Consider the following 26,029-nt stretch of genomic DNA (forward strand, 5'->3'; position numbering starts at 1 on the left):
AATGTACACACACGTTTCTGTGTGGTTTACAAAAGCATCAAAAATTCTGAAAGGATGTATATTTAACAGAGAACAATGACCTTTTTATTGGGGCACTGAGCTATTTGGCAGGAGAATGTCATTTTCTATGCATGTTTTTTATACTAAATTCATATTATGTTAAAAACAGTAAAGATATTTCTATTTTTCAAGGGAAAAAAGGTGGTTAAGTCAATCCTTAAATAACCAAAGCACTCTCAAGCTGCTGGGAACACTCTGTAGCCCTCTCCTTTCTTTCCTGCCAAAATCACCCTCCTCAAGAAATCATCTCATCCTAGCCCTTGGAAAGCCCAGTCTTTCACTCAAAGGCATAATCCTCCCTTATAGAAAATGTTGTGTGTTTTTTAATTATAAATTGATAATTTATAATTGTATAAATCTATGAGTTACAAAGTGATGTTATAATTTCTGAATACAATATGGACTAATTAAAATCAAGCTAATTAACATATCCATCACCTCAAACACTTAACATTTTTTCCAGTGGGAACACTTAAAATTTACTCTTAGTAATTATGAAATGTACAATACTCTTCTTAACTATATTCACCACACTGTATAATAGAACTCAAAAAAAATTCCTGTTTTCTCAAGAAAAGTATATTTTAAATCATTTGTAAATTTTACAAAATAGCCAATTGTTATAAAACAAGTGTTCTGATATAAATTTTATGAACATAAACAAACAGAATTCCAATAAACACCTTCCAGCAAGTAAACCAAAGTAAACCAAAGAAAACTCTTGAGCTGAAGATTTAATTAGGTATGTCTTGTAGGAAGAAAAGGTTCTTTAATAAGTAAGATTTTACTGTGAGCTCAGATAAAAATTTAAAATATTCTTAAACCCAAGAAAAATTTAATTTACCACATTTATAAAATATAGATTTTACCAGCAAAAAGTGCTCAGTGAACTATAACATTAAAAATCCTGGAAGTAATTGGATTTGAGTCCCACAAAACCTGAACTAAAATCCTGTCATGTTTAGCAGAGGCGGTAGAAAATGCCTTCTAGTGGGAGATCCACACAGTGACCATCTGTTTTTATCAAGTCAGACAAACTTGGCTTTATTAACAGAAGCAGAACAGATTGTGCAAAAAATAAAATAAAAACAAAAAAACTGCCCCAACATCCCAAAGTTACTTTGTATTCTTTTCATCAGGAAAAATCTTAATTATGTGTGGTCTCTTCTCAAAAATGTGAAGAAATAAGCTTTTAAAATACAAGACATATTTGCTTAATCTCCATAGGATCCTTACCAGCAAAGCATTCTTTCCATAAGGAATTATGAAACACTTAGCTGTTAGAATCATATATAAGAAGCTTAGGGGGACACGACTAATACTGTGAAAAAAAATAATATTCAATTGCAAAAGCTGTATGCAACAAAAATTCAAAGAAAGAAGACATTAGGCACTTTGGAGTATACAAACAGAGGAGAACCACCTTTGAGGAGTTCAAAATCTAGTTGTCCCATTTAAAGGGAAGTGCTTTTAGTCTTATTACTTCTATTTGAAACACAAAGGCATCTTTCAGATTCACTAGGGATGAGAGTTTAAATATTCAGAAGATGTTCAGACAATGAATACTCAGTATCTTACATGGGTCATTAATAGTTTTTAAAGTACCAAGTGACTCTGTCAAAAGACCATACATCCTAAAATAGTTCCAAAGTTTAGGCAGCTCTGACACACAGCTAATGCAAAGAGAGAGTCAGAAACACAATGAATATATGAGGAAAATCTTCTACAAAAAGGAAAGAACATGGAAAAGAAATTACATTTTTTGTGGGTACTTTAACAGTTCATTTGTCTCTTTTAGGGAGGGTAAGCATCCTGTATCAATACTATTCTTCTTTCTTTTTTTCTTTTTTTTTTTTTTTTTGAGACAGAGTCTCACTCTGTTGCCCCAGGTAGAGCACAGTGGCTCCATCTTAGCTCATTGCAACCTCAAACTCCTGGGTTCAAACAATCCTCTTGCCTTAGCCTTCCGAGTAGCTAGGACTATAGGCGCATACCACCGTGCCCAGCTAATTTTTCTATTTTTCATAGAGATGGGTGGCGGGGGGAGAGGGCTCTCACTCTTGCTCAGACTGGTCTTGAACTCTTGAGCTCAAGCAATCCTCCCGCCTCGGCCTCCCAGAGTGCTAGGATTACAGGCATGAACCACCATGCCTCGCTGACACTATTCTTAATTCAACCTAATTACTACATCTTTCATTATACCTCATAAGAACCAGTTATTATACTACATTTGATCATGTCCAGATACAGATTTATTAAAGAACCAAATTTTACTCTTAGCAAATTCAATGGCTTTGAAACCATTTTCAGACTTAAAAACAAAATCAGCCTGCAACATACAAATGGATTATGATGATGTGCTATTATCTGATTGTACAACTATGGAAGTTACAAGATTTATTCAAACAACTATTTATTGAATGCAGCCACTTTGTGAACTTCTGGGATAACTGGGGCACAGGAGGAGACAGAAATAATAAAATATACTTCCGAACTGCACATAGCTTATTATCTAAGGCAAGCATCCTCAAATTACAGCCCGTGGGCCACATGCAGGTGTTTTTGCCCACTTATTTTTTCACTTCAAAATAAGATATGTGCAGTGTGCATATTGTTCATAGTTTTTTTTAAACTATAGTCCAGCCCTCCAACAGTCTGAGGGACAGTGAACTGGCCCCGTTTAAAAAGTTTGAGGACTCCTGATCTAAGGGAAAACAACATTAAATAAGAATACAAATTATTGTTTTAACTATAGCTGTGAAAAGCACTACAAATAAGAAGCAGAGGGTACTAGGAAAGTATTTAATTAGGAGACTTGATCTTGCCTAGGATGTCAGATGTTTCCTTAAGGAAGTGATATTTAGAGTTGAATGATACATAAAAGATAGCCAGACAAAGAAAAGGGAAGGATGAGCAGAGAGAATGGCAATAAAAAGGCTGGACAGCAATAAAGAACTTGGCATACTCAAGACCCTGAAAGGCCATCAGTGTGGTGGGTGTTAAGGTGAGAATGAAGCCAGAGAGGCACAGCATACAGCAGAGCCTCACAGACCATGGTAAGGGCTGTGATCTTGAACTTTTGAGCAACAGAAGTCATTAGAGAAGGATTATGAACAGAAGTGGTATGTTCAGGTGCCTGGCTGCTATGAGAAACTGATGAGAGGATAGCTTCTGGGCATCCACTTAAGAGACTACTGTAAAGGTCCACAGCCAAGAAGATGCCAACAAGAGTAATGGCAGTGGGGGAACAGAGAGAGAAGTAGACTTGATCTCTAAAAACCTCAGCTTCCTCTATGATTGTTAAGATCACCAAAATCCTATGATTCCATAAGAGTTTAAGTTTATATTTTAATTGATGCATAAGTAGGCCTGTACTATCTACACACATTCAAATTTTTCTCCCATGTGTTTTAGGTCATTTGACAAAATTAATTGGCTATTCCCTCACTGAATCTTTTTCTTAATTTCTCTGTCACATTCTCCTGGTTGTCCTTCTACCTTAGTGGGGACTCCTTCTCAGCATCCGTTAATGTTCAAGGATCCTGGGATTTATTTGATCCTGAATCCCATTCTCTTCTCTAACATATATTTTCTCCCTAGCTCATTTCACTCAGGCCTAGGACTTTAAACACCATCTTTTCGCTAATGAATTCAAAGTCTGTATCTCTAACCCTGACCTCTCCAGAGAATTCCTGACTATCTTATCCTATCTGACATCTCAACCTGGATACATCTCAAACTTTGGTTTAGCCACTACCCTCTAGCTTTCTGTTGTTCTTTAACAAGCCCTGCTAATTCCTATCTCAGAGCATTTGCACTTGCGTTCTGTTGGCCAAAAACACACTTTCCCCTGAATTTCACACAGCTGTCTCCTTCACATTATTCGATGCTCAGTTTAAGGTTATCTCCTCCGTAAAACTTTCTCTAAAAGATAACCCTCTCTAATAGACACCCAGTCACACTACTACAACATCTTGTCTTAATCTTCCGGATAGCTCTTGTTAATATTGATTTTTTTTTTCTATTTCCTTACTAGAAGTAAAAACGTTTTCTTTCATCTATCTACACCACAAGATTGTCAGAACATAGAAATTCAGGGTATGTGGATGTGTTCAAAAGAATATTTGCTTAACATGTGCATGAAGGGTCTTAATTTCAGGTACAATTCCAAATTAGTTTTTCCTCCAAAAATGCACTATCAATTTTACATATATATAAAGGGAGTCTATCATGATGTGATTACAACTATGAAAAATTCTCATGTGCCTTACAAGTGTAGATTGCTAGAATTCTGAAACACCTTTTCTTATAACCAGTTCAACGATGAAAATATGATACATTAGACAATATATATGTTAAAGTACAGGTAACCCTTGAACAACATGGGTTTGAACTGAGCAGGTCCACTTACACACAGATTTTATTCCACCTCTACCACCCTTGAGATGGCAAGACCAACACCTCTTTTCCTTCTCCTCCTCAGCCTAATCAACATGAAGACAATGAAAATGATGACTTTATGATGATCCATTTCCACCTAATAAGTAGTAAATATATTTTTTATTCCTTATGATTTTCTTAACATTTTTTCTGTAGCTTACTTTGTTATAAGAATATGGTATATCATACATACCGCATACAAAATATGTGTTAATCAACTGTTTATGTTATTAGTAAGGCAGATATTTGGAAGAGGGTAATAGGAAACATGCTCCAAATGATGCACAGCATACACAATATCCAAGCTGATGTCAGAGAATGACTACCTGGGAATACTATCTTCATTCCAGTATGACTCTAGAGCAGCTCTCTGATCACACTGAATTGGTCCTATATTAAAATACCCACAGCTTCACCTACTAAGGACTTGTTAAGTCAAAGGAATCAATGACTTTATTAATCATTCATTAGTATATGGTAATCCTAAGAAATGTAAGTATCAAAAAGAACAAATCTATGGGTTTTTCCATAGTCAAATATTAAGAGTAATGAGGTAATAGTTTTTAAAGAGCCAAAGCTTTAGAAGCAACTGCCTAGTTTTAGAGATCAAAAATATCAATTATATTATTTTTCAAACTATTTTTCTTGGGATTCTGATGTTTTTCCTTTATTAACCTATGCTTCTCAGACTTTAGGGTAAATTATTCATGCAACTACATTCTATCCGGAAATATTAAGCTTTTCAACTTTGTTTTAAATTTATGTTTAAAATCTAGTTTAAGTTTTCTCTTCCAATTTATTTATTTATTTTAGCTGTATTTATTTTTCCTCTGGCTTCTTAATTTCTGCTTAGCCAAATTATTTAGGCAGCTCTATTATTTGGGAGGGGAAAGGAGGATCATGGCAAGGAACTATAGGCATCCTCTAGGGTCTGGGGGAGGCCTGCAGCCAACAGCCAGCAAAAAGCCGAGCTCTCAGTCATATGGCTACAAAGAAATAAATTCGGCCAACAACCAGAGTGAGCTTGGAAGCTGATTCTTCCCTAGTCAAGCCTCCAGGTGAGGATTCAACCCATGTGACATCTTCACTACAACCTTTAGAGTACTTGAGCAGAGCACCCAGCCAAGCCATGACAGCTTCTAACCCACAGAAGCTGATTAACCTACTATGTTTATGGTAATTTGTTACACAATAAAACAAAACTAATATAGCATCCTGGGGATAAATATTATGGGTAGAATTAAGGCAGGCAAAGGAAATAGAGAGTACAGTGGTAGGTGGATACAATTTTTAAAGGGGTTTTTAGAGAGAGCCTCACTGAGAAGGTGACATTTAAGAAGTTAAGGGGCTTTTGGCAAATGAAATGAGAAACCTTTTTTTGTTTGGTTGGGTTTTTTTTAGAGATGGGATTTTGCTGTTGCCCAGGCTACAGTGTAGTGGCACCATCATAGCTCACAGCAACCTCAAATTCCTGGGCTCAAGTGATCCTCCCACCTCAGCCTCCTAAGTCTTTGGGATTACAGGCATGAGCAGCAACCATGCCCAGCTAAATGGGAAACATTTTGACAGTTTTGGATAGAAGAATGACATGATTTGACTTACATTTTAAAAAGATCACTCCAGCTATTGGTTTAAAAGTGGACTGTACAGAAGGGCAGCAAAAATTGGGAGACCAATTAAAAATTTAATACAATAATACAAATGACAGCTAATGGTGGTTTATAATCAGACTATAACAGTGGAAATGGTAAAGAAGTGAGCAGACTGTGGATATATTCTAAAGGTAAAGCCATCAGGGGGGTAGACTGTGGAGTTAGGGGAATTGGGATCAGGGAGAGGCAAAAGATACAAATTTAAATACCATCAGCATATAAAAATGGTATTTAAATGGCATTTGAAACCATAAGACTAGATGAGAAGGAAATGAGTATAGTCAGAGAAGTCCAAGAAATAAGCCCTGGGTACTCCAACATGTAAAAGTAGCAAATACAGGGTGATACCATCAAGTAAGGAGGGGTAGCCAGAGTTAAAAACAGGCAAAGGACACAGGACTTTAAGGGCAGTGAAAATACTCTGTATGACATTATAATGATAGAAACATGTCATTATAAATTTGTCTAAACCCATAGAATGTACACACCAAGAGTGAACCCTAAGGTAAGGTACTGACTTTGGGTGATAATATGTCAGTGTAAGGTTCATCATTTTTAACAAATACACCTCTCTGGTGCAGGATGTTGATAGTGAGGGAAGCTATGCATGTGTGCAGGCAGAGAGTATATGGGACATGGGATATCTCTGTAATTTCCTCTCAATTTTGCTGTGAACCTAAAATTGCTCTAAAGAAAACTGTATTAAAAAAAGAAAAAGAAAATCAAGAGAGAATGCTGTGTCTTGGAAGGCAAGTGGAGAAACTGTTTCAAGGTAGAGGAAGTAACCAATCATGTAAAATCATGCTGATCAGTTAAGTAAAAACTAACCACAGGATTCGGTAATGGGAAGTCTCTGATGACAGTTTCAGAGATATGGTATTCAGTAGGCTCAGTTAAAGAGGAGGAGAAAAATGTGGGCAAGGAAAAATTGCAGAAGCTGAGAGGAAAAGTCAAGAGAGGGTTTTTGTTATTTTTGTTGTTTGTTTCACTGTGGGCTAGATGAGAGCACATTTGATATGCTATACTGTATTAGCCAACTTGGGCTGCTATAACAAAATACTGAGTGACTTAACAGAAACTTATTTTCTCACGGTTCTCAAGGCTGACACTCCAAGATTAGGGTGCCAAGTATGGAGTTCTAGTGAGGGCTACCTTCCTGGCTTGCAGACTGCTACCGTCTCACTGTGTTCTCAAGGGAAAAGAAAACAAGCTCTCTAGTGTCTCTTCTTACAAGGGCACTAATCCTATCATGAAGGTCCTACCCTTTTAACCTCATCTAACCCTAATTAACTCCCAAAGGCCCCATCTCCAAATACTATCACATTGGGGGACAGGGCTTTAACATTTGAATTTGGGGGAGACACATTCAATCTATAACATATGCTAATATGATGACCTAGTACAGAAGGGAAAATTGATTTGAGGAGAGAAAGCAACTGCAATAGTGATGTCCCTGAGTTAGAGCAAATGAGACCTAGTATATAAGTGAAGGAACTGGCCCTAAATAAAAGCACAGACAGTTCATCCACAGCAACACAAGGGAAGGCAGAATATATAGGCACAGATGAAGGCAGGTGAACAGACATATGTAGGAGGTGGGAGTTTATCAAAGTACTCTTCCGACTGTATCTATCTTCTCAGACAATAATCCATAGTAAACAAATGCCAAAGCAGGTGACCAGACTGTCATAAGGGAATCCACTAATACCTAGGGGTACAGAGCTTCTGTTTAAAATATCTATATAGAACAAAGCATAGAGTCCCTGAAAGGTGAAAAGTCAAATCAGAAGGACCTACATAAAGCCAAGAAAACCCCTAAAAACTACCCCTAAATGGAAGGGTGAAATCAGTAAAAAAAAAAAAAAAAATCCTCTCTGAAAAGAGAGATGGCAAGGAAAAATATCAGTCTGTACCTGGATGAAGTGAAAGCAAACAGTTTCCCCCTGGAATTTATAAACGTAAAACAGGCCACATGAGAAGCAAACTCACACTCTATGTGTAGCATAACAACTTTCAAGCTGAGAATTTACTTTGAAATGAGAGTGCCTGACAGAAGCTATATATAAACCTTTTCTGGAGGATCCACACTCAACCCAGGCCTCAAAGAATCCCCACAAAATATACATGCATAATATCTTCTCAGTCAAATACAAAAGCACTGATTATGGCACTTTGATATCCAACATATCTGGGTTAAAATCCCAGATCTTTTTATTAATACTAGCTCTTCATTCTGGGGAAGTCCTTAAGCTGCCATTTCCTCTTCTGTAGAAGAGAAAGAATACTGCCTTTCCCATAAGGTTTTGTGAAGGCATAGTACCTGGTACATAATTCTCAATAATTGGTAGTTGTTCTTATAACAGTACTAGTAGTTATTATTCTAACTACAAACTGTTGTACCTAATAATACAAAATAAATTGGTTGTCACCATCAATAAAGAACTCCTCCTGCACATCTACCTCTCACCTCAAAACAACTGAACCAAATTCTAATCCATTCTCTACACAACCCATGGATCAAATAATGAACAACAATAAAAATTAGAAAAGTTATGTTTAGAATAATAATGAAAATAATACATATCGAAATGTAGACTTAAAATAACCTTGTAGGATATTACCAAAGCTAACTTTAGAGGGAAATCTATAGTGTTAAATGTATATAATAAAAACAAAAAAGGATGAACATCTATCTAAAAGAGTTTTGTGGGGAAAAAAAGTAGAAGAAGGAAAGAAGAACTGAACAGAAATCAATAAAACAGAAACAAACATACAACACAGACGTTCTACAAAACCAAGTCAATTCTTTGATTTTTTGGTAAGATGAATCAAGAAAGAAGGAAAGTCTAAATAATTAATATCAAAAATGAATAGGAAACCATTATACATGTATTACAGATACTAAAAAGATAAGGTGTTTTGTATACTTTATGCCAATAAATTTGAAAATTTAGATAAAACTGACAAATTCTAGATAAATACAATTTACAAAACTGACATAAAAAAGAAACAGAAAATATGAATAGCCCCATAACTATGTAGAAAACTGAATCCCACAAAAAACTCCTTCCAGATGGCTTCACCAGCAAATACTTAAGAATAAAAATACATCAATCTCATACAAACTCTTTTATAGTATAAATACAAGGGAATTTTTCAGCCCATTTTATGGGACCAACATAACATCAACATCAAAATCTGTCAAGAACATTACCAAAAAAATGAAAAATTATTGGTCAAATCCCACTCTAACACATAGATCTCATAAATGTTAAACAAAACACGAGCAAACCAAATCCAGAAAGAATAATACATTATAATCAAGTTGGGATTATTCCAGGAACATAAGTTTTAACAACTGAAAATCAGTCCATGTATTTCATCTTACTGAAATATTAAAAAGAAAAACATAATAATCTCATTAGATGCAGAGAAAGTATTTGCTGAAATTCAACATCATTGGTGATTTTTTAAAAATTCTAGCAAGCTACAAATAGAAGGAAACTTCCTTTATCTAAAAAAAAAAGTGTCTACCACAAACATCTATAGTACAACTTAATGGTGACAGTGAAAGGTATCTCTTTGAGATTGGGAGCAAGAAAAAGATACCTACTAACTCTACTATACTAATCTAGAGGTCCCAGACACTGCAGTTAAAAAAAAAAAAGGTGGTAGAGAGGAATTTTTTTTTTTTTTTTAAATATGGAACGCTTCACGAATTTGCGTGTCATCCTTGCGCAGGGGCCATGCTAATCTTCTCTGTATCGTTCCAATTTTAGTATATGTGCTGCCGAAGCGAGCACGGTAGAGAGGAATTTTAAAACACATGACAGTTAAAAAAGATGAACTAGAGCTCTCATTATTCACAGATAATATAATTATGCACATAGAAAATCCAAAAGGATCTACAGAACAATTTCTATATACCAGTAACAATTATAAAATTTATAAAATAATGCCATTTATGACAGCATCAAAAATATCAAATACCCAGGAATGAATCTTTAAAAAGATGTTTAGGAGCTCTACATAGAAAATTATAACATCACTGAGAAAATAAAAGATCCAACAGGGCTATACCATGTTCACAGATTGGAAGACTAAATATCTTAAAGATGTTAATTCTCCCCAAACTGACCTATAGAGTCAATGTAATCCCAATCAAAAATCATAAGAGGTTTTCTTTTTGCTTTGTAAAATGTTTCAAGCTTATTCTAAAATTCATATGGAAATGCAAAGGGCAGAAACCAGATAAGATAATCTTAAATAAGTAAAACAAGATGAGAGGACTTTCATTAACAGATATCAAGACTTAATTTAAAAGGTACAGCAATTAAGACAGGTGGCATTGGTATAAAGAAAGACCAATATACCAATATAGAAAAGAGCTGAGAAACAGACTCACAGAAATATGGACATTTGATTTTATGACAAAGGTAGTAATGTAGAGCAATGGAGAAACGAGAGATTTTTCAATAAATGTGTACAACTGGAAATCCATAAGGAACAAACTAAACTTGATCTCTTCTTCAAACCATATCTAAAAATTATTTCCTGTAGATTTTAGATCTGAACATGAAAGACAAAATATAAATGTTCAGATTCTAGACCAGCGGTTCTCAGCCTAAGGTGCTCTGACCCAGAAGGTCCTGTGGATAGAATTCAAGATATAAAAGATACTTTTGCTAAATGATCTGCATCTCATCATGCCTTAGCATTCTGGTGTGCCAGTTTCAACTGAAAGCATCTATAGCTCTTTGCCTGATGTTTTCTAGGAATTGGCTCTCAGTGCTGAGAACTGATACCCAGCCCTCACTTACCCTCAGCCAATGACTGATTTGTGTGAAGAACATGACTCATGCAAGGAACACTGGCTCTCAGAATATCCAGAGATCTAAACTTGTTAATGCACTTAATACAGGGTATATTACCATGCAGTATACCCTACATTAAGTGCCTTCACTTCCCTGCCTCATATCCAACATATATTTCATGTGATCACTCTATATATTAATTACTTACAATTGAATCTTTGTCTCAGGATCTGTTTCTGGAGAAACCAAGACAACTAAGACCTAAAGGTACCTTGAATTTGAATGGGAGAAAAAAATCACTTCTCTATTTTCATAACTGCTAATTGAAAGAAAAATTTCAACAAAGTAATATCAGCAGCAGTACATATGACTTTGTCTCTAAGAGAAATCACAGATGTTTTCATATTACACGACAGTTGCTGCATATCACAAAATAATTTTTATACTCATCTCTACTTCGAAATTGTTAGTTCTTGGAACCGCTACTAAACTGTACGTAATTGCAGTTTTCCTGACTATAGTGTTATGAAGTCTTCCTGTCTATAATGTTCATGCAACTGTTGAGCAACTACTTCTGTGCCCAATAATTACTCAGCCACATAACAGCAAAGCTGAATGTTCTTAACAACTTGACATTAACTCAAAAAGCCTTGCGTGGATTCTGTTGCTCTTGGAAAGCCCATTCCCATCTTGTAAACTGAGATACAGAAGTTTAATTCCATATACAATAGTTAAATACAATTAAACTTGCCCATATTTTAAATGTAATTTTTGTTACTAAATGAATTAATTAAAAAGTATATGTGTATTATCATAAATTTATATTTTAATATCTTGAAGCTACATTTCAATAATTTATTTTCCTTTGGAAAATACACAAATGCGTTTAAAAACATCATACTGTGAAGAAGGTCATAGGCTGCACTAGATTTCAAAAGGGATTCACAGCATAAAAAAACTTTAAGCAACTCTGGTCTAGAAGATCATATAATATTGGAAAATCTTCAGAATCTCAGAGTAGTAAAAACTTATTATGTAGGACTCAGAAAGCACAATCCTAAAGGAAAAAACTGATAAATTTGATATTAAAGTTAAATATACCTAGTCATCAAAAGAATGCCATTAAGAGAAGGAATGAGCAAGTAATAGACTCGGAGAAGTTCTTTGCAAAACACATAACTGACAAAGAGCTTCTATTCAGAATAAAGAACTCCTACAAATCAGTAAGAAAAAGACCAACAACCATTTAAAAACTGGATAAGGGACTTGTCTGGTTATTTTCTTCTGCCTCAGCCATCCAAATACCCAATAAACATATGAAAAGGTATTTAACTTCATTAATAATCAGGGAAATACACATTAAAACTACAATGAAGTGGCATTCAGCATCTACCAAAATTTACAGAAGTTAAAGTCTGACCTCGGTATCAGTTTTGACCGGGAGCAACAGGAACCACTGTACACTATTACTCAAGAGTGCAAATGAGTATGTCAACTTTGGAAAACCGGCATTATCTACTACGATAAAAGATACATATAATCTATGCCAACAATCCTACTACTATGTATATACCCAAAAGAAATACATATAAGTGCCTAATAGACATGTACATTCAGTGCAGCATTATCTAAAACATATCAGAAATGGCATGGCAGTCCAGGCTTGGTGGCCCATGCCTCTAATCCTAGCACTCGGGGAAGCCAAGGTGGGAGGATCGCTTGAGCTCAGGAGTTCAAGACCAGCCTGAACAAGAGCAAGACCCCGTCTCTACTAAAAATAAAAAAATTATCCAGGTGTGGTGGAGCACACCTATAGTCCCAGCTACTCAAGAGGCTGAGGCAGAAGGCTTGCTTGAGCCTAGGAGTCTAAGGTTGCAGTGACCTATGATGACACCACTGCACTCTACCCAAGGGGGACAGAAAGAGACTCTGTCTCAAAATAAATAAATAAATAAATAATTGCATGGCAGATCAATGGGAAAGGAGGAACTATTCAATAAACAGTACTGAGACAACATCCATTTGGATTAAGGGCTTAATTATAAGAGATTAAAATTTTAAGATTTTAGAAGAAAATTAAAAAGGCCCATAAACAAAGGAAAAGTTACTCTTATTCAATAGTAATGAGCAAAATGTAACTAAAGCCACACTATCATGAGAATATAGTATTATAAGAATATAGGGGCCGGGCGCGGTGGCTCACGCCTGTAATCCTAGCTCTTGGGAGGCCGAGGCGGGCGGATTGCTCAAGGTCAGGAGTTCAAAACCAGCCTGAGCAAGAGCAAGACCCCGTCTCTACTATAAATAGAAAGAAACTAATTGGCCAACTGATATATATATATAAAAAAAAAAAAAAATTAGCCGGGCATGGTGGCTCATGCCTGTAGTCCCAGCTACTCGGGAGGCTGAGGCAGAAGGATTGCTTGAGCCCAGGAGTTTGAGGTTGCTGTGAGCTAGGCTGACGCCACGGCACTCACTCTAGCCTGGACAACAAAGCGAGACTCTGTCTCAAAAAAAAAAAAAAAAAAAAATTAATAATAAAAAAAAAAAAGAATATAGGGCCATCATAACATTCATGTACTGCTGGTGGAGGTGTAAACTGGGTAAAAAACTTTGAAAAACAACTTAGAATTATTTCATAATAGTAAAAATGCACAATTCACTCTTAAATATGTATCCAGAAAAATTTTGCCCAGGTGCACCAAGAGAGATACATGGACATTAACTGCAGTATTATGATACCAAAAACCTTTATTAAAGAAAATTCATCATCAAGAGAATGGATAAATTTCAGTATATTCATATAATGAAATATTAAACACCAGAAAAGATGAACAAACTACAGCATCAACATAGATGACTCTCACAAATATAAAGTTGAGTATAAAAAATAAGTCATAAAAAAACCACAAACTCCTATAAGTTTAAAACTATGGGAAACTAAATATTATATCATTTGGGAACTTATACATGTGAAAATATTTTTTAAAGCAATGAAATAATAAATGTAAAATTCATGATTCTGGTTGCCTGGAGTGGGAGGGGGCAGAATAGATGCAAGGAAGAAGATAAAAGTTCCCACTGGTTTTATGTTCTTTGTCTCAAGTTGAGTAGCAGGGTAGATGAGTATTTGTTTAGTTATTTATTATATATGTTATATATATGCATCTTATACTTATAAAACATATAAAATACTTATATATACATCTTATATACTTTATAATTTAAAAAAACATATTCAGAGGATAAGGAAAAAAACTCTTAGAAATTAAAGTGTCACAGCAAGAAAACTGAGTTCAAAGTTAAAACTGAAAAATCCTCCAGAAATTAAACAAAAAGATGAAGAGATGGAAAATAGGAGGGGGGAAAATAGTAAGTTAGAGAATTAGTGTAAAAGTACTCAACATTTGAATAAGATTTAGAAAGAGAAGGAAATAACACAAAAGAAATACTGTTAATATAAAATAATCTCCTAGAACTGAAAGACATGAGTTTTCAGATTGAACAGGTCCACCAAATAGTCTACACAAAAAAAGTCTTTATTCCTTAGAAACAGATACACAGACCTCATCATGAAATTTCAGAATTCTAGGGACTAGGAGGGAATCCCTTATAAAACCTCTATAGCTGGAGAAGAGGAGAGTGTGGTCATACGGGCACTGTACTTCTCAACAGCAACAGTGGAAGCAAGAAGGCAACAGAACTATGACTTTAAAAATCCTGAGAGTTTAGAGTCCATTTTATCTGATATACAGTTGTCCCTTGATATACATGAAGGATTGGTTCCAGGACCCACCATGTATACCAAAATCTGCACATACTCAGTCCCACAGTCAGCCCTGTGGAACTCACGTATACAACAAATTGACCCTCTGTATATGCAGGTTTCATATCTGCAAACACTGTATTTTCAATACACATTTGGTTGAAAAATGTGGACCGGCACAGTTCAAACCCAGGTTATTCAAGGTTCAACTGAATACCTACACATGCTCACTTTTGGTTTCATTTGCAAGGAGTATCTTTTCCCAATCCTTCACTTTCAATGTGTGTGTGTCTTTTACAGGTGAAGTGAGTTTCTTGTAGATAGTACTTATAGGTCATGTTTTTTATCCACTCCGCCAGTCTATATCTTTTAAGTGTGGAATTTAATCATTCCAATGATTAAATAACCTTACATCCAAGGTTATTATCAATAGGTGTGAATTTATTCCTGTCATTTTGTTATTTCTTGGTTTTGTCTATCCTTTTTTCTTTTCTTCCTCTCTTGTTTATCATTGCAGTTTGATAATTTTCTAAAGGAGTAAAGTTTGATTCCATTCTTTCTCATTTGTATATATGTTCTACCAGTGAGTTTTATACTTTTCATGTGCTTTCATGATTATAGGTATCATCCTTTTGCTTCCAGATGTAGGACTCCCTAAGCATTTCTTCTAGGGCCAGTCTAGAGGTAATAAATTCCCTCAGTTGTTGCTTATCTTGGAATGACTTTTTTTCTCCGTCCTTTCTAAAGACCAGCTTTGCTGGGTATAGTATCCTTGGCTGACAGTTTTCTTCTTTTAGTACTTTGAATTATCATCCCATTCTCTCCTGACCTACAGGTCTTCTGCTGAGAAATCTGCTATTAGCCTGATGGTAATTTCCTTATATGGAGCTTGATACTTTATTAGACTTCTCTTTTTGTCTTTGACTTTGACTTTTTGCCTAGACAGTTTGATACCTTAGAGAGTACCTTAGAGAAGACCATTATGGGTTGAACCTATTTGGGAATCTTTGAGCTTCCTATATCTGGATGTCTACATTTCTTGCAAGACTAATAATTTTTCAGCTATTATTTCATTAAATAAGTTTCCTATACCTTTGCCCATCTCTTCTCCTTCCGGAACACCTGAAATTCAACATTTGGTTGCTTTATGGTGTCTCATATGTCAAGTATACTTTTTTTTTGTCTGACTGGGTTATTTCTAAAGACCTGGCTTCAAGTTCAGAAATTCTTTCTTCTGCTTGATCTATTCCAGTGTTGAAACTGTCGACTGTATTTTTCACTTCATTCATTGAATTCTTCAGTTATAGGATTTCTGTTTGGTTCTTTTTTATGATATCTATCTCTTTGCTGACTTTCTCATTCAGATCATCAACTGTTTTCCTGATTTCTTTGTATTTCTTATCTGTGTTCTCTTGTATCTCACTGGTTTTCTTTAATATCATTATTTTGAATTCTTTTTCAGGAATCCTATAGATTTTCTTTTTGTTGGGCTCTGTTACTGGAGAATTATTGTGTTCCTTTGGAAGTGTCTGGTATCCTTGTTAGATTTCTTATGTCCCTACACTGTTATCTGCACATCTGGTTAACAGTCATTTCTTCCAATTTTTGGACTGGTTTTCATATGGAAAGACTTTTCGTACAGATTTATCTATAGTGTTGCTTGGGTAGCATGCTGTTTTTTATTCTGGATGGGCACAGTAGCATAATCTCCATACAATTTCTTGACCTGTAATCAGTATCAGTGTTGTCTGTGAGTTCCTGAGTGGCTTAGGCTGCAGTTACTAGTAGAGGATTTAGCAAAGCTTTGCTTGGGACAAGGACACCAGGCAGACCAGTTCTCGGGCACAACTAGTGGCGAAAGCAGGCCAGGCATGCCAGTCCTCAGGTCCCCAGGTGATGTATGTGGGTGCCAGTGGTGGTGGGTCCAAGCAAGCCAGTTCTTGAGCTTCTCAGCAGCTTACTTGGGTGTCAGTGGTGGCAATAGTAGTTATGGAAAACAGTATAGAGTTTTCTTAAAAAAACAAAAATAGAACTACCACACAATCCAGCAATTCCACTACTGGGTATTTAAGCACAGAAAAGTAAATCAGTATATCAAAGGGATACCTGCACCCCCATGTCAGAGCACTATTCACAATAGTGAAGATATGAAATCAATCTTAATGTCCATCAGCAAATCAATGGATAAAGAAAGTGTAATACATACACATAATGGAATACCACTCAGCCATAAAAAAGAATGAAATCCTGTCATTCAAAACAAGTTGGATGGAACTGGAGATCATTGTGTTAAGCTAAATAAGCCAGGCACAAAAAGACAAATTATCACATGTTCTCACCCATATGTCGGGGCATATGTGGGAGAACTAAAAAACTTGATCTTGTACAGACAGAAAGTAGAATAATAATTATGGGGGGGGCGGGATGTAGCAAGGTTGTTTAATGGGAACATATAGTTAGGTGGAAGTAATAAGTTCTAGTGTTCAATAACATAGTAAGGAAACTACAGTTAGTAGTAATTTATTGTATATTTCAAAATAATTAGAAGATTTGAAATGTTACCAGCACACAAAAAAGATAAATGTGTGAGATGATGGATATCCCAAATACCCTGATTTGATCATTATAAATTGTATACATGTATCAAAATATCACATGTACCCCCATATATGTATAATTATATATCAATAAAATATAAATTTTAAAAAATTCTGAGAGACAATGATTTTCAACCCAATTCTATACCCAGGCAAATCCACAGAAGAGCAGAAGAAAAAATGTTTCAGATATGTAAGGCCTCAAAAATGTTCTTTCCTATTCACCTTTTCTCAGTAACCTACTGGAGGATATCTCCATCAAACAAGTAAAGAAGAAGATGAATAATTCCAAGAAATAGGGAATTTGATAAAGGAGAGAGGCAAAGAGTATTTCCCTGAGGTTGGTAAAAGAAAATCCCAAAATGATAGCTCTCCTATTTTAGACTAGGAGAGCAATTATGCTAGACTGGAGCAAAGAGAACATGTTTCCAGGATACCACCTATATGGGATTAAACTGAGAGAAGATTCAAAGTCTATTAGTGGTTCTGGGGATAAATTAGTATATAGAAACATAAACAGTAAAACAAAGTAATTATTATGTCCAAAGTAATTATTATGAAGAATATTTTATACAATCTTAATAATGTGAACAGTAAGACTGATTTACTCCAAATCATGAGATACTGACATCACGAAACAAGGAGGAAGTGAAGTCAACATGTGTACGCGTCAAATGTGGAGATAGGGTTGGAGACATCAACTTTAGAGCTAAGTCTCAGCTTCCGCAGGAGGAAGGCAAGAAATAATACATAGAACTAGGGGGGAAAAGTAAAGAAACAAGAACACCTGCAAGTTACTTAGAAACATGGACAGAAATAATATCAAAATATTCCACTTGACAAATAACTGCCTCCAGGACACAGGAATTAAGAGTGGGAATAACGAGGCAGAGAATGATTCTTTTCACTGTAAATCCAGTAGTGCAATTTTACTTTTCAAATTATGTATTTATGCTATCTTTAAACACAAAACCTAGTTTTAAAAAATGTAAGTGATCTGAGGTCAATTTAGAATAGTAATAATAGGCTTTATTTCCCATGTGCCTACTACCTTTGGAGAACATACCACGTCTTTTACCAACACTAATTACCACTCCTCAAGCCAGCTTTACAAAGGCTTATCCCAGTTTTACAGAAGAGAAAATTGAAAATGAATAAGGAACATTTTTTAATTGTTTTGTTTCTTTTGTTTGTTTTTTGCTTGGTCCTTTACCTTTCCAGCAGTAGCAAAATATTCACCATCAGGAGACCATTCCATCAAATATACAGATACTGAGGTTCTAAAAAAGACAAAGTTAAACAGTTAGCGGTTTTTAAGTCTGATACACTGTATTCATAAATAATCAAGATGAGAGTTTTCATAACACTAAAGTTACAACCCGCAGAATAAGAGAGTTTCTGCCTCCCTAAAAATGTAAATAAAATATTTCACCTGGCTAAAAGCATAAATTAAAACAAATCCAACACTCACTTTGTGAAACAAACAATGTAAGTAACATGCATATAGTGTATTTCCACCTACGTGTCCCACCAACATCCTAAATGTAATATGTTAAAAGCTGTGCTCACCATCTTCCCTGGCTAATTGGTCCCCTCACATAATCTATACTAATGTTAACGGTACAGCCATCCTTCTACTTGAAACAGTGGCTGGCAACTTTCACCACATCTTCCCCTTCCTCATCCATACCTCAATATATTAATGAGTAATTCTTATGCATCAACCCTGTCAACTCAAGTCCTGGGGCTGTAACTATGAAAATATTTTTGTCTTTTTTTAAAAGAATTAACTGTAGCAGAGATTAATGAATGACATTATAAATGGGTTTTAATTAGAAAAAGTCTACTTTCTAGGCTTCTAAATGCAATGGTACCATCAAAAAATAAAGATCTTTGTGAAAGGGAACATTTTAGGAAGCATTTCTTTTTAATGTAACAGAATGCATAGAGTTAGACACTAACTTGCACTGCCAGATGCACTTCCAATCATTTAAAACAGGAATTTTATTATCAATTTCTTCCTCCTCTTCCAGAATATCACCTCCTGGAGGAGCCCACAACTGAACAGAATCAGTTGCTGTCAATAATCTGTTATCTGAAAATTAAAGAATGTTCTGATGAATAAGCAAGGATTATCTAGGGAAAGAAATGCACATGGGCTTCTGTTTAGATCTGTAATACTGTCAATTAAAAACACTTGGTATATATCTATTTGACAGAATTCTCTAGAAAAAGAAAAAGAGAATCCTCTAGAAAGAAAGAGTAGTTCTTAAGGAAGACTTGAAAACAAAAAAGAAAAACTTACTGGCAAAAAACTATTGTGTATTAGCAAGTCTTTAAAAAAATAACAGCAAAAGTGGAATAACAAACCCCTAAAACTCTGATATTTATATACTATAAAATGTTTTCAGGATATAAGGCATAACTACAAATTAATGAAATTTATATAAAAATAATCCTCATTAATTGTGAATGTAAAAAGAGACAAGAGTCATTATCATTAAAGGTTTCTAATCTTTCAAAAGTAAAGACAGTAATTTCCTGAAATGCAAATGATAAAACAAGGTGGAGTATTTTTGGTCTCTGTTTTATTTACAGTTTAACTGTTAACTAAGGAAACAAATCATTACTCTTTCTTGAAATAAAACACTCAAAAGCAGGGTAAAAGAAGCATAGAACTAATAATAAATTAAGGTACTGTACAAAGTACTATATCCCAAGAAGAAAAAAGTATACTGACTTATCAACAAAAAGAAAATATAATACTGATCATTTTTTCTTATTATGGAAGACTACATCACATTGTAATCATCAGACATTTAAAACAAATATTTAATTTAAATAATTTATTTAATTTAAATAATTTCTAAATATAATTGCTAAATACCTTGAGGGTCCCATGCTAAGTTGTATGTCACGGAACTCAAAAAAAACTGCCCAGTTTTAAGCCACTGACATTTGAGTTGCTGAAACATGTAAAAGAAAAAAAAAACAAGACATGTTTTTAAAATAATATCCCAAAACACTACCATTTAATCATTTTAACTTAAGATCTTATGATCTGAAACAAAGATACAATTGTTTCACTATTATTTTCATATACTGCTTTTAACATAACGTACAATGGTTCCACTATTTATTCTACCATATTAAGCTCCTTGACACGCCCAAAGTAGGTTCTCTCATGCTTCATTCCATGTCTATATATACATTCTTATATTTAGAATACCCTTTGCCTCACTTCTCCATCTGCAAAATCCTATGCTTCCATTAAGATTGTTAAGGCCGGGAAGGCCGGGCACGGTGGCTCACGCCTGTAATCCTAGCACTCTGGGAGGCTGAGGCAGGCGGATTGCTCGAGGTCAGGAGTTCGAAACCAGACCGAGAAAGAGCAAGACCCCGTCTCTACTATAAATAGAAGGAAATTAATTGGCCAACTAATATATATAGAAATAATATATATAGAAAACATCAGCCGGGCATGGTGGCACATGCCTGTAGTCTCAGCTACTTGGGAGGCTGAGGCAGGAGGATCACTTGAGCCCAGGAGTTTGAGGTTGCTGTGAGCCAGGTTGACGCCATGGCACTCACTCTAGCCTGGGCAACAAAGCGAGACTCTGTCTCAAAAAAAAAAAAAGATTAGTTAAATCATCACCTCTACTATGGAGCCTTCTCTGACTTCCTGGAAGCACCGATAGCACTTTTACATTCAGCCATTATAACACTGATCACACAAAATTTTTTTTTTCTTATTTTTTAAAAAAAGACACAGGGTCTTGCTCTTGCTCAGGCTGGTCTTGAACTCCTGAGCTCAAGCAATCCTCTCGCCTCAGCCTCCCAAAGTGCTAGGATTATAAAAGTGAGCCACCATGCCCGGCCCACATAGAATTATTATTTGTTTATATGTCTGACTCTCCTATTAAATTACAACTCTCAAAAGGCAGAAACTATGTCATGATAATCTTTATTATATTCAGGATTTGTAATGTACATATAGTACATAGATGTTCAATAAATGTTTATTAAAATAAAATAAATACACATTAGTAAGAAATGCAAATTAAGATGATCTCATGGACTCAATGTCTAAAAGAAAACTAGATATCTCCCAAAAAGTCAACAGATGTGAACTATATAATATGTATATTCTATAAACTTCATCTATATTATATTTTAATAATTTCCATCCTTTTTTCTTAATATTTTTATTCTAAAAAGTGATTTAAAGTTTAAAAGTCAAAGACCTTTGCCATGAAATACAGTAAGTAAACAAAAGTTTACATATTTCTTTGTAGCACATAAATATAAAATGTCCTTTTGTAAAAGTATAGTGTAATGTAAAGCCATGTTACCTTAAGCAAATTAAATATTAATTGATGAACGAATAATTTTTGCCCTGGCTAGAGTGCCATGGCGTCAGCCTAGCTCACAGCAACCTCAGACTCCTGGGCTCAAGCAATCTTTCTGCCTTAGCCTCTCGAGTAGCTGGGACTACAGGCATGCACCACCATGCCCGGCTAATATTTTCTATATATTTTTAGTTGACCAATTAATTTCTTTCTATTTTTAGTAGAGATGGGGTCTCACTCTTGCTCAGGCTGGTTCTGAACTCCTGACCTTGAGTGATCACCCACCTCGGCCTCCCAGAGTGCTAGGATTACAGGCGTGAGCCACTGCCCCCACCCAATGAACAAATAATTTTTGAGATGGCAATACCCTTCCTCTTCACAATATTTTTAAAGTATTTAACAATTAAATAATTTATGCAAGGTTTCTTGACAACTTATAGGCAGAATTTAAAAATATAACTGTCAAACCTGCATTTCATTATCCTAAAATAATTTTATATTTCATAATCAGGTAAAATGTTATTTTTTAAACCCTACCAGTGCTGACCAAACAACAGTTACAACAGTAGTTTCAATACTGTTCAACAAATCTATTTTAGTGTATTAATAATAATTAAATAATTCCCCAAATTATAGACATCCTTTTTTTTTTTTAAAACACAGTTTCACTCTGTTGCCCGGGGTAGAGTGCCATAGCGTCAGCCTAGGTCACAGCAACGTCAGACTCCTGGGCTCAAGCAATCCCCCTGCCTCAGCCTCTCGAGTAGCTGGGACTACAGGCACACATTACCACACCTGGGTAATTTTTTCTATTTTTAGTAGAGACAGGGTCTTACTCTTACTCAAGCTGGTCTCAAAATCCTGAGCTCAAGCAATCCTCCCGTCTCACCACCCAGAGTGTTAGGATTACGGGCGTGAACCACCACATCCAGCCCATAGACAACCTTAATATTCTTTCCTTTAGTGTTCCTCAGAGTATACTCTGTGGACTATTTAGCAGAAATCTGGGGAATGAGGCCTGGGAATCTGAACACGTTTAGTATGTGTTCTAGAAGACTCTCAAGTACTCCAAAATTTGATATCTGTTTCATAATACCATTATGAAATATATTAACATTTAATACATATTAATACATTTCTAATATTAAGACTAACATTTTAATTTATATTGTTTTTTGGAAATGTAAAAAAAATATTCAAATATACATTTAATGAAAAATACCAAAACTACCTCTTTTAATGCATTTTACTCAAAAGTATACTTAAAAAATTACTTGTAAATATATACTCTTGGCATTCAGATTTAGCATTTGCACTTTTGATTACTTGTGAGTGATGGTGGAGTTCTAACACATGTAATCATTTTTAAAGGGGTTGATAATTCCAACCATATTGGATTTTCTGAATATTAAGTAAGACAAAATATAATACGGCACCCAATATGAATCTGAATGGTTCTCAATTATGTGGTATGCTTGACCACTTATCTGATATGTAAGCTTACCTAAGCTCCTAACTCCTTCATTCAACAATTATTTAGGAATACCTACTATGTTCCAGGTACTGTTTTATGTACTTGGGATTCATCAGTGAAAAAAGAATCAAAGCTTCCTACCCTCATGGAACTTACATTCTAAATAATAAACAATACATAAATAAACAAGGTAAGTGTTATAGAAAAAACTGTTAAATAGAAAGATAAGGGGAGTAGAAGTTGTAATTTTTAAAAGGATGGTCAAGGTAAACCTCATTGAGAAGGAATTACTGACCAAAGACCTAAAGGATCTGTGGCTGCTAACCTTGCCTTGGAGGTATCTGAAAGAAGAACATTCCAGACAAAAAGAACAACCAATACAAAGGCTCCAAGAGGGAAAGTAACTGAGAAACAGTAAAAATGGCAGTGTGGCTGGAGTGGAACCAGAGAGAACAAAATAGTAGAAGATAAACTCTAGTGTTAGTAAGTGTGGTGCTGGGAGAAGGAAGGTTATAGTCTAACTTAAGGCTTTTTGTCTTTTTATCTGACAGAAATAAGGAGCCATTACAGAGTTTTAAGCAGAGAAGTGTCATAATTTGCTCTGTTGAGAAGAGGGATGGAGTAGAAGGAGAATAGGAAACCAGATATCAGATATAGATTAGTAATCTAAGCAAGAAATAAAGTAATTCAAACTAGGGTAGCTTTTCATTAACACAGCTAATCTCAATTAGCAATATTCTGGAAACATAAGTTTCTAAGGCCTGGGGATTTATGCCTAATGAATGAAAAGGATCAGACCAACATTACAATGATATTCCAGCACATTTTCAGCTACTCAGGAGCTCTTTATTACTATCAACTGGACTCTAAAATTAACTAGATTCTAAAAATCTACTATCAGTTAATACTTACACAGTTTCTCTTATGAGAATTTATGCCCAAAGGCTCAAAAATACAAACAGCATTACCATATGAAGCTGCAATCTAAAAAAGAATAAACACAGCATTAATATTTAGAAGGTAAAATAAAGATAACCTCCTTTTCACAATAATGCATAAACTAATTACATGAATATGATCCTAATACTGTATTAATGGCTTTTTTCCTTCCATAAATATAACTGGAAGTGTATTGGAGTTGAATCTCTTCTCACTATACAACGTAGACATGTAACAGAATACAACTTTTACCTCCAAATCTCTTTTTAAAAAAAAGCAAAAGCCAAAAAAAAAATACAGCAATAAATGGCAAAAAAGTCCCTTCTTTGTTATCAAAAAATTCAGCAAGCTTTATTTTACATAACAAATACAAAGTTGACCTATTCAAAAAAATCAGATTTTCTACAAGAATTTCATTTTTAATATAAAAATAACTTTATTAACAAAAATACACTTTATGGCATATCTCTTTGTCAGAAACTTTATAATCTAGTGAAAATAAGATAAAAACCATGAAAAGTAGAGAAAGACATAAAATAATATTAGTAACATGTCTTAAAGATATATCAAATAAAATGGCATAATCATACCATCAAACAGAAAAAAACAATTGGGAAACCATTTAGAAAAAGGAATAGAAAAAATGGACTAAGGAGAAATCAGGAAGCCATCCACTGTACCTGGGGGTTAAAGAGCTGATACAGACATCTCGAGAAGACTTAAGCTAGGGAATGGGGGACCAAGAGGATTTTGTTTCAGGTCACATACCTGATAAGAAGAGACATAAATCCCTCTGTTCCTAGAAGCTACCAGAGCCTGTTTTCCAATAATTTCTTAAATGCCAGTTCCCAGTTCAATCTCCTCTTGGTAAGAGGGAAATCAACCACAGGGGACAGACCAAAACCCTACCTCTGGTAACCTCTGTATACCAGTTAACCTATACAACTAAATTAGGTATACATTCTTTTAAAGCTTACCAAAAAAGGTCTACTGTGATTTTAAGGCACTCTAATGCCAAAAAGTGATTTTAACTATTACCTAATATCTAACATTCTTTCTAAGAAAAAAAAAAACTTAATCCACAATGGTAGTGGGGAAGCTACTTCAAATAACACTTAGGCAAAAGTGTTATGAATGATCCCATTAAATATGTAAATGAATGAATAAATATTTATAACAGACTAACACAAAGTCACAAACATCAAAGTTATCACCACAAAGACTGAGGATAAAGGGACTTAAAGAAGAGGCAATAAAGACAATAAAGATGTCCAATTTTGCCTTCTTTACATTAAACCAGGTAAGGAAAAGTAGAAACACAAGTTGCTCTGCTTCCCATGGTTATGAATACCAATGTCTTATGTATGTAAAACAAAAAAAAACTTTATTCTCAGAGAATGTGTTCATTGTGATTATCACCAGCACTTTTATTAAATTCACATCTATCAACTATCATACAAGTCTAGATAGTCTACCTTGCTTGGCCTAGAGAGAAGAGCAATGAAAAATTAATGAGAGAAATCTGACACTCTTAGTGTTTTCTAAAATAAGTGTAAGCAATTCTTAGGGGAAAAAAAACTGAAAAAAAAAATCAGAAAAGCAAGAAACAAATATCAGGAAACACCAGAAAATCCAGTATTTCAATACCAAGTCAAGTGTATCTATTACTGGATGGTAAAGTACGTTTACACAAATATTAAGGCTTGATATAGGCAGTAGAATGGGGCAGGAGAAATGGTATAATAATCATGATTTATCATTCAGTATAAATTTGCATGATTACTATTTATCACCATGAACATTCTGATTTAACATATCCTTCATTAAATTTGTTACCCAATAAAGAACAATTTCTAGAACACTAAGATTATTTAAATTATTATAATTATTATAGGTAAAAATCTCATTTCTATATTCTTATAGAGACATTTAACTCTG

General features: G+C 34.7%; 1 protein-coding gene and 1 non-coding gene across 5 annotated transcripts in view; both read right to left on the reverse strand.

The window, feature by feature from the left end:
• Nucleotides 1-26,029, reverse strand: part of DMXL2 (Dmx like 2) — a 148,926-nt gene that overhangs the window by 94,934 nt on the left and 27,963 nt on the right. For all 4 annotated transcript variants that reach the window (XM_076004366.1, XM_076004365.1, XM_020285920.2 and 1 more), the window contains exons 3-6: nucleotides 24,065-24,136; nucleotides 20,217-20,295; nucleotides 19,292-19,424; nucleotides 18,543-18,609 (exon numbers count right to left, since the gene is read on the reverse strand). In XM_076004366.1, coding sequence (XP_075860481.1) covers nucleotides 18,543-18,609; nucleotides 19,292-19,424; nucleotides 20,217-20,295; nucleotides 24,065-24,136 — 351 coding nt within the window. The remainder of the gene's footprint in view (nucleotides 1-18,542; nucleotides 18,610-19,291; nucleotides 19,425-20,216; nucleotides 20,296-24,064; nucleotides 24,137-26,029) is intronic.
• On the reverse strand, nucleotides 9,849-9,955 carry LOC142871614 (U6 spliceosomal RNA). The gene has a single exon (XR_012919850.1). It is a non-coding gene; the product is annotated as a U6 spliceosomal RNA (small nuclear RNA).

Source organism: Microcebus murinus, chromosome 6, assembly GCF_040939455.1.
Source record: "Microcebus murinus isolate Inina chromosome 6, M.murinus_Inina_mat1.0, whole genome shotgun sequence".
NCBI lineage: Eukaryota > Metazoa > Chordata > Mammalia > Primates > Cheirogaleidae > Microcebus > Microcebus murinus.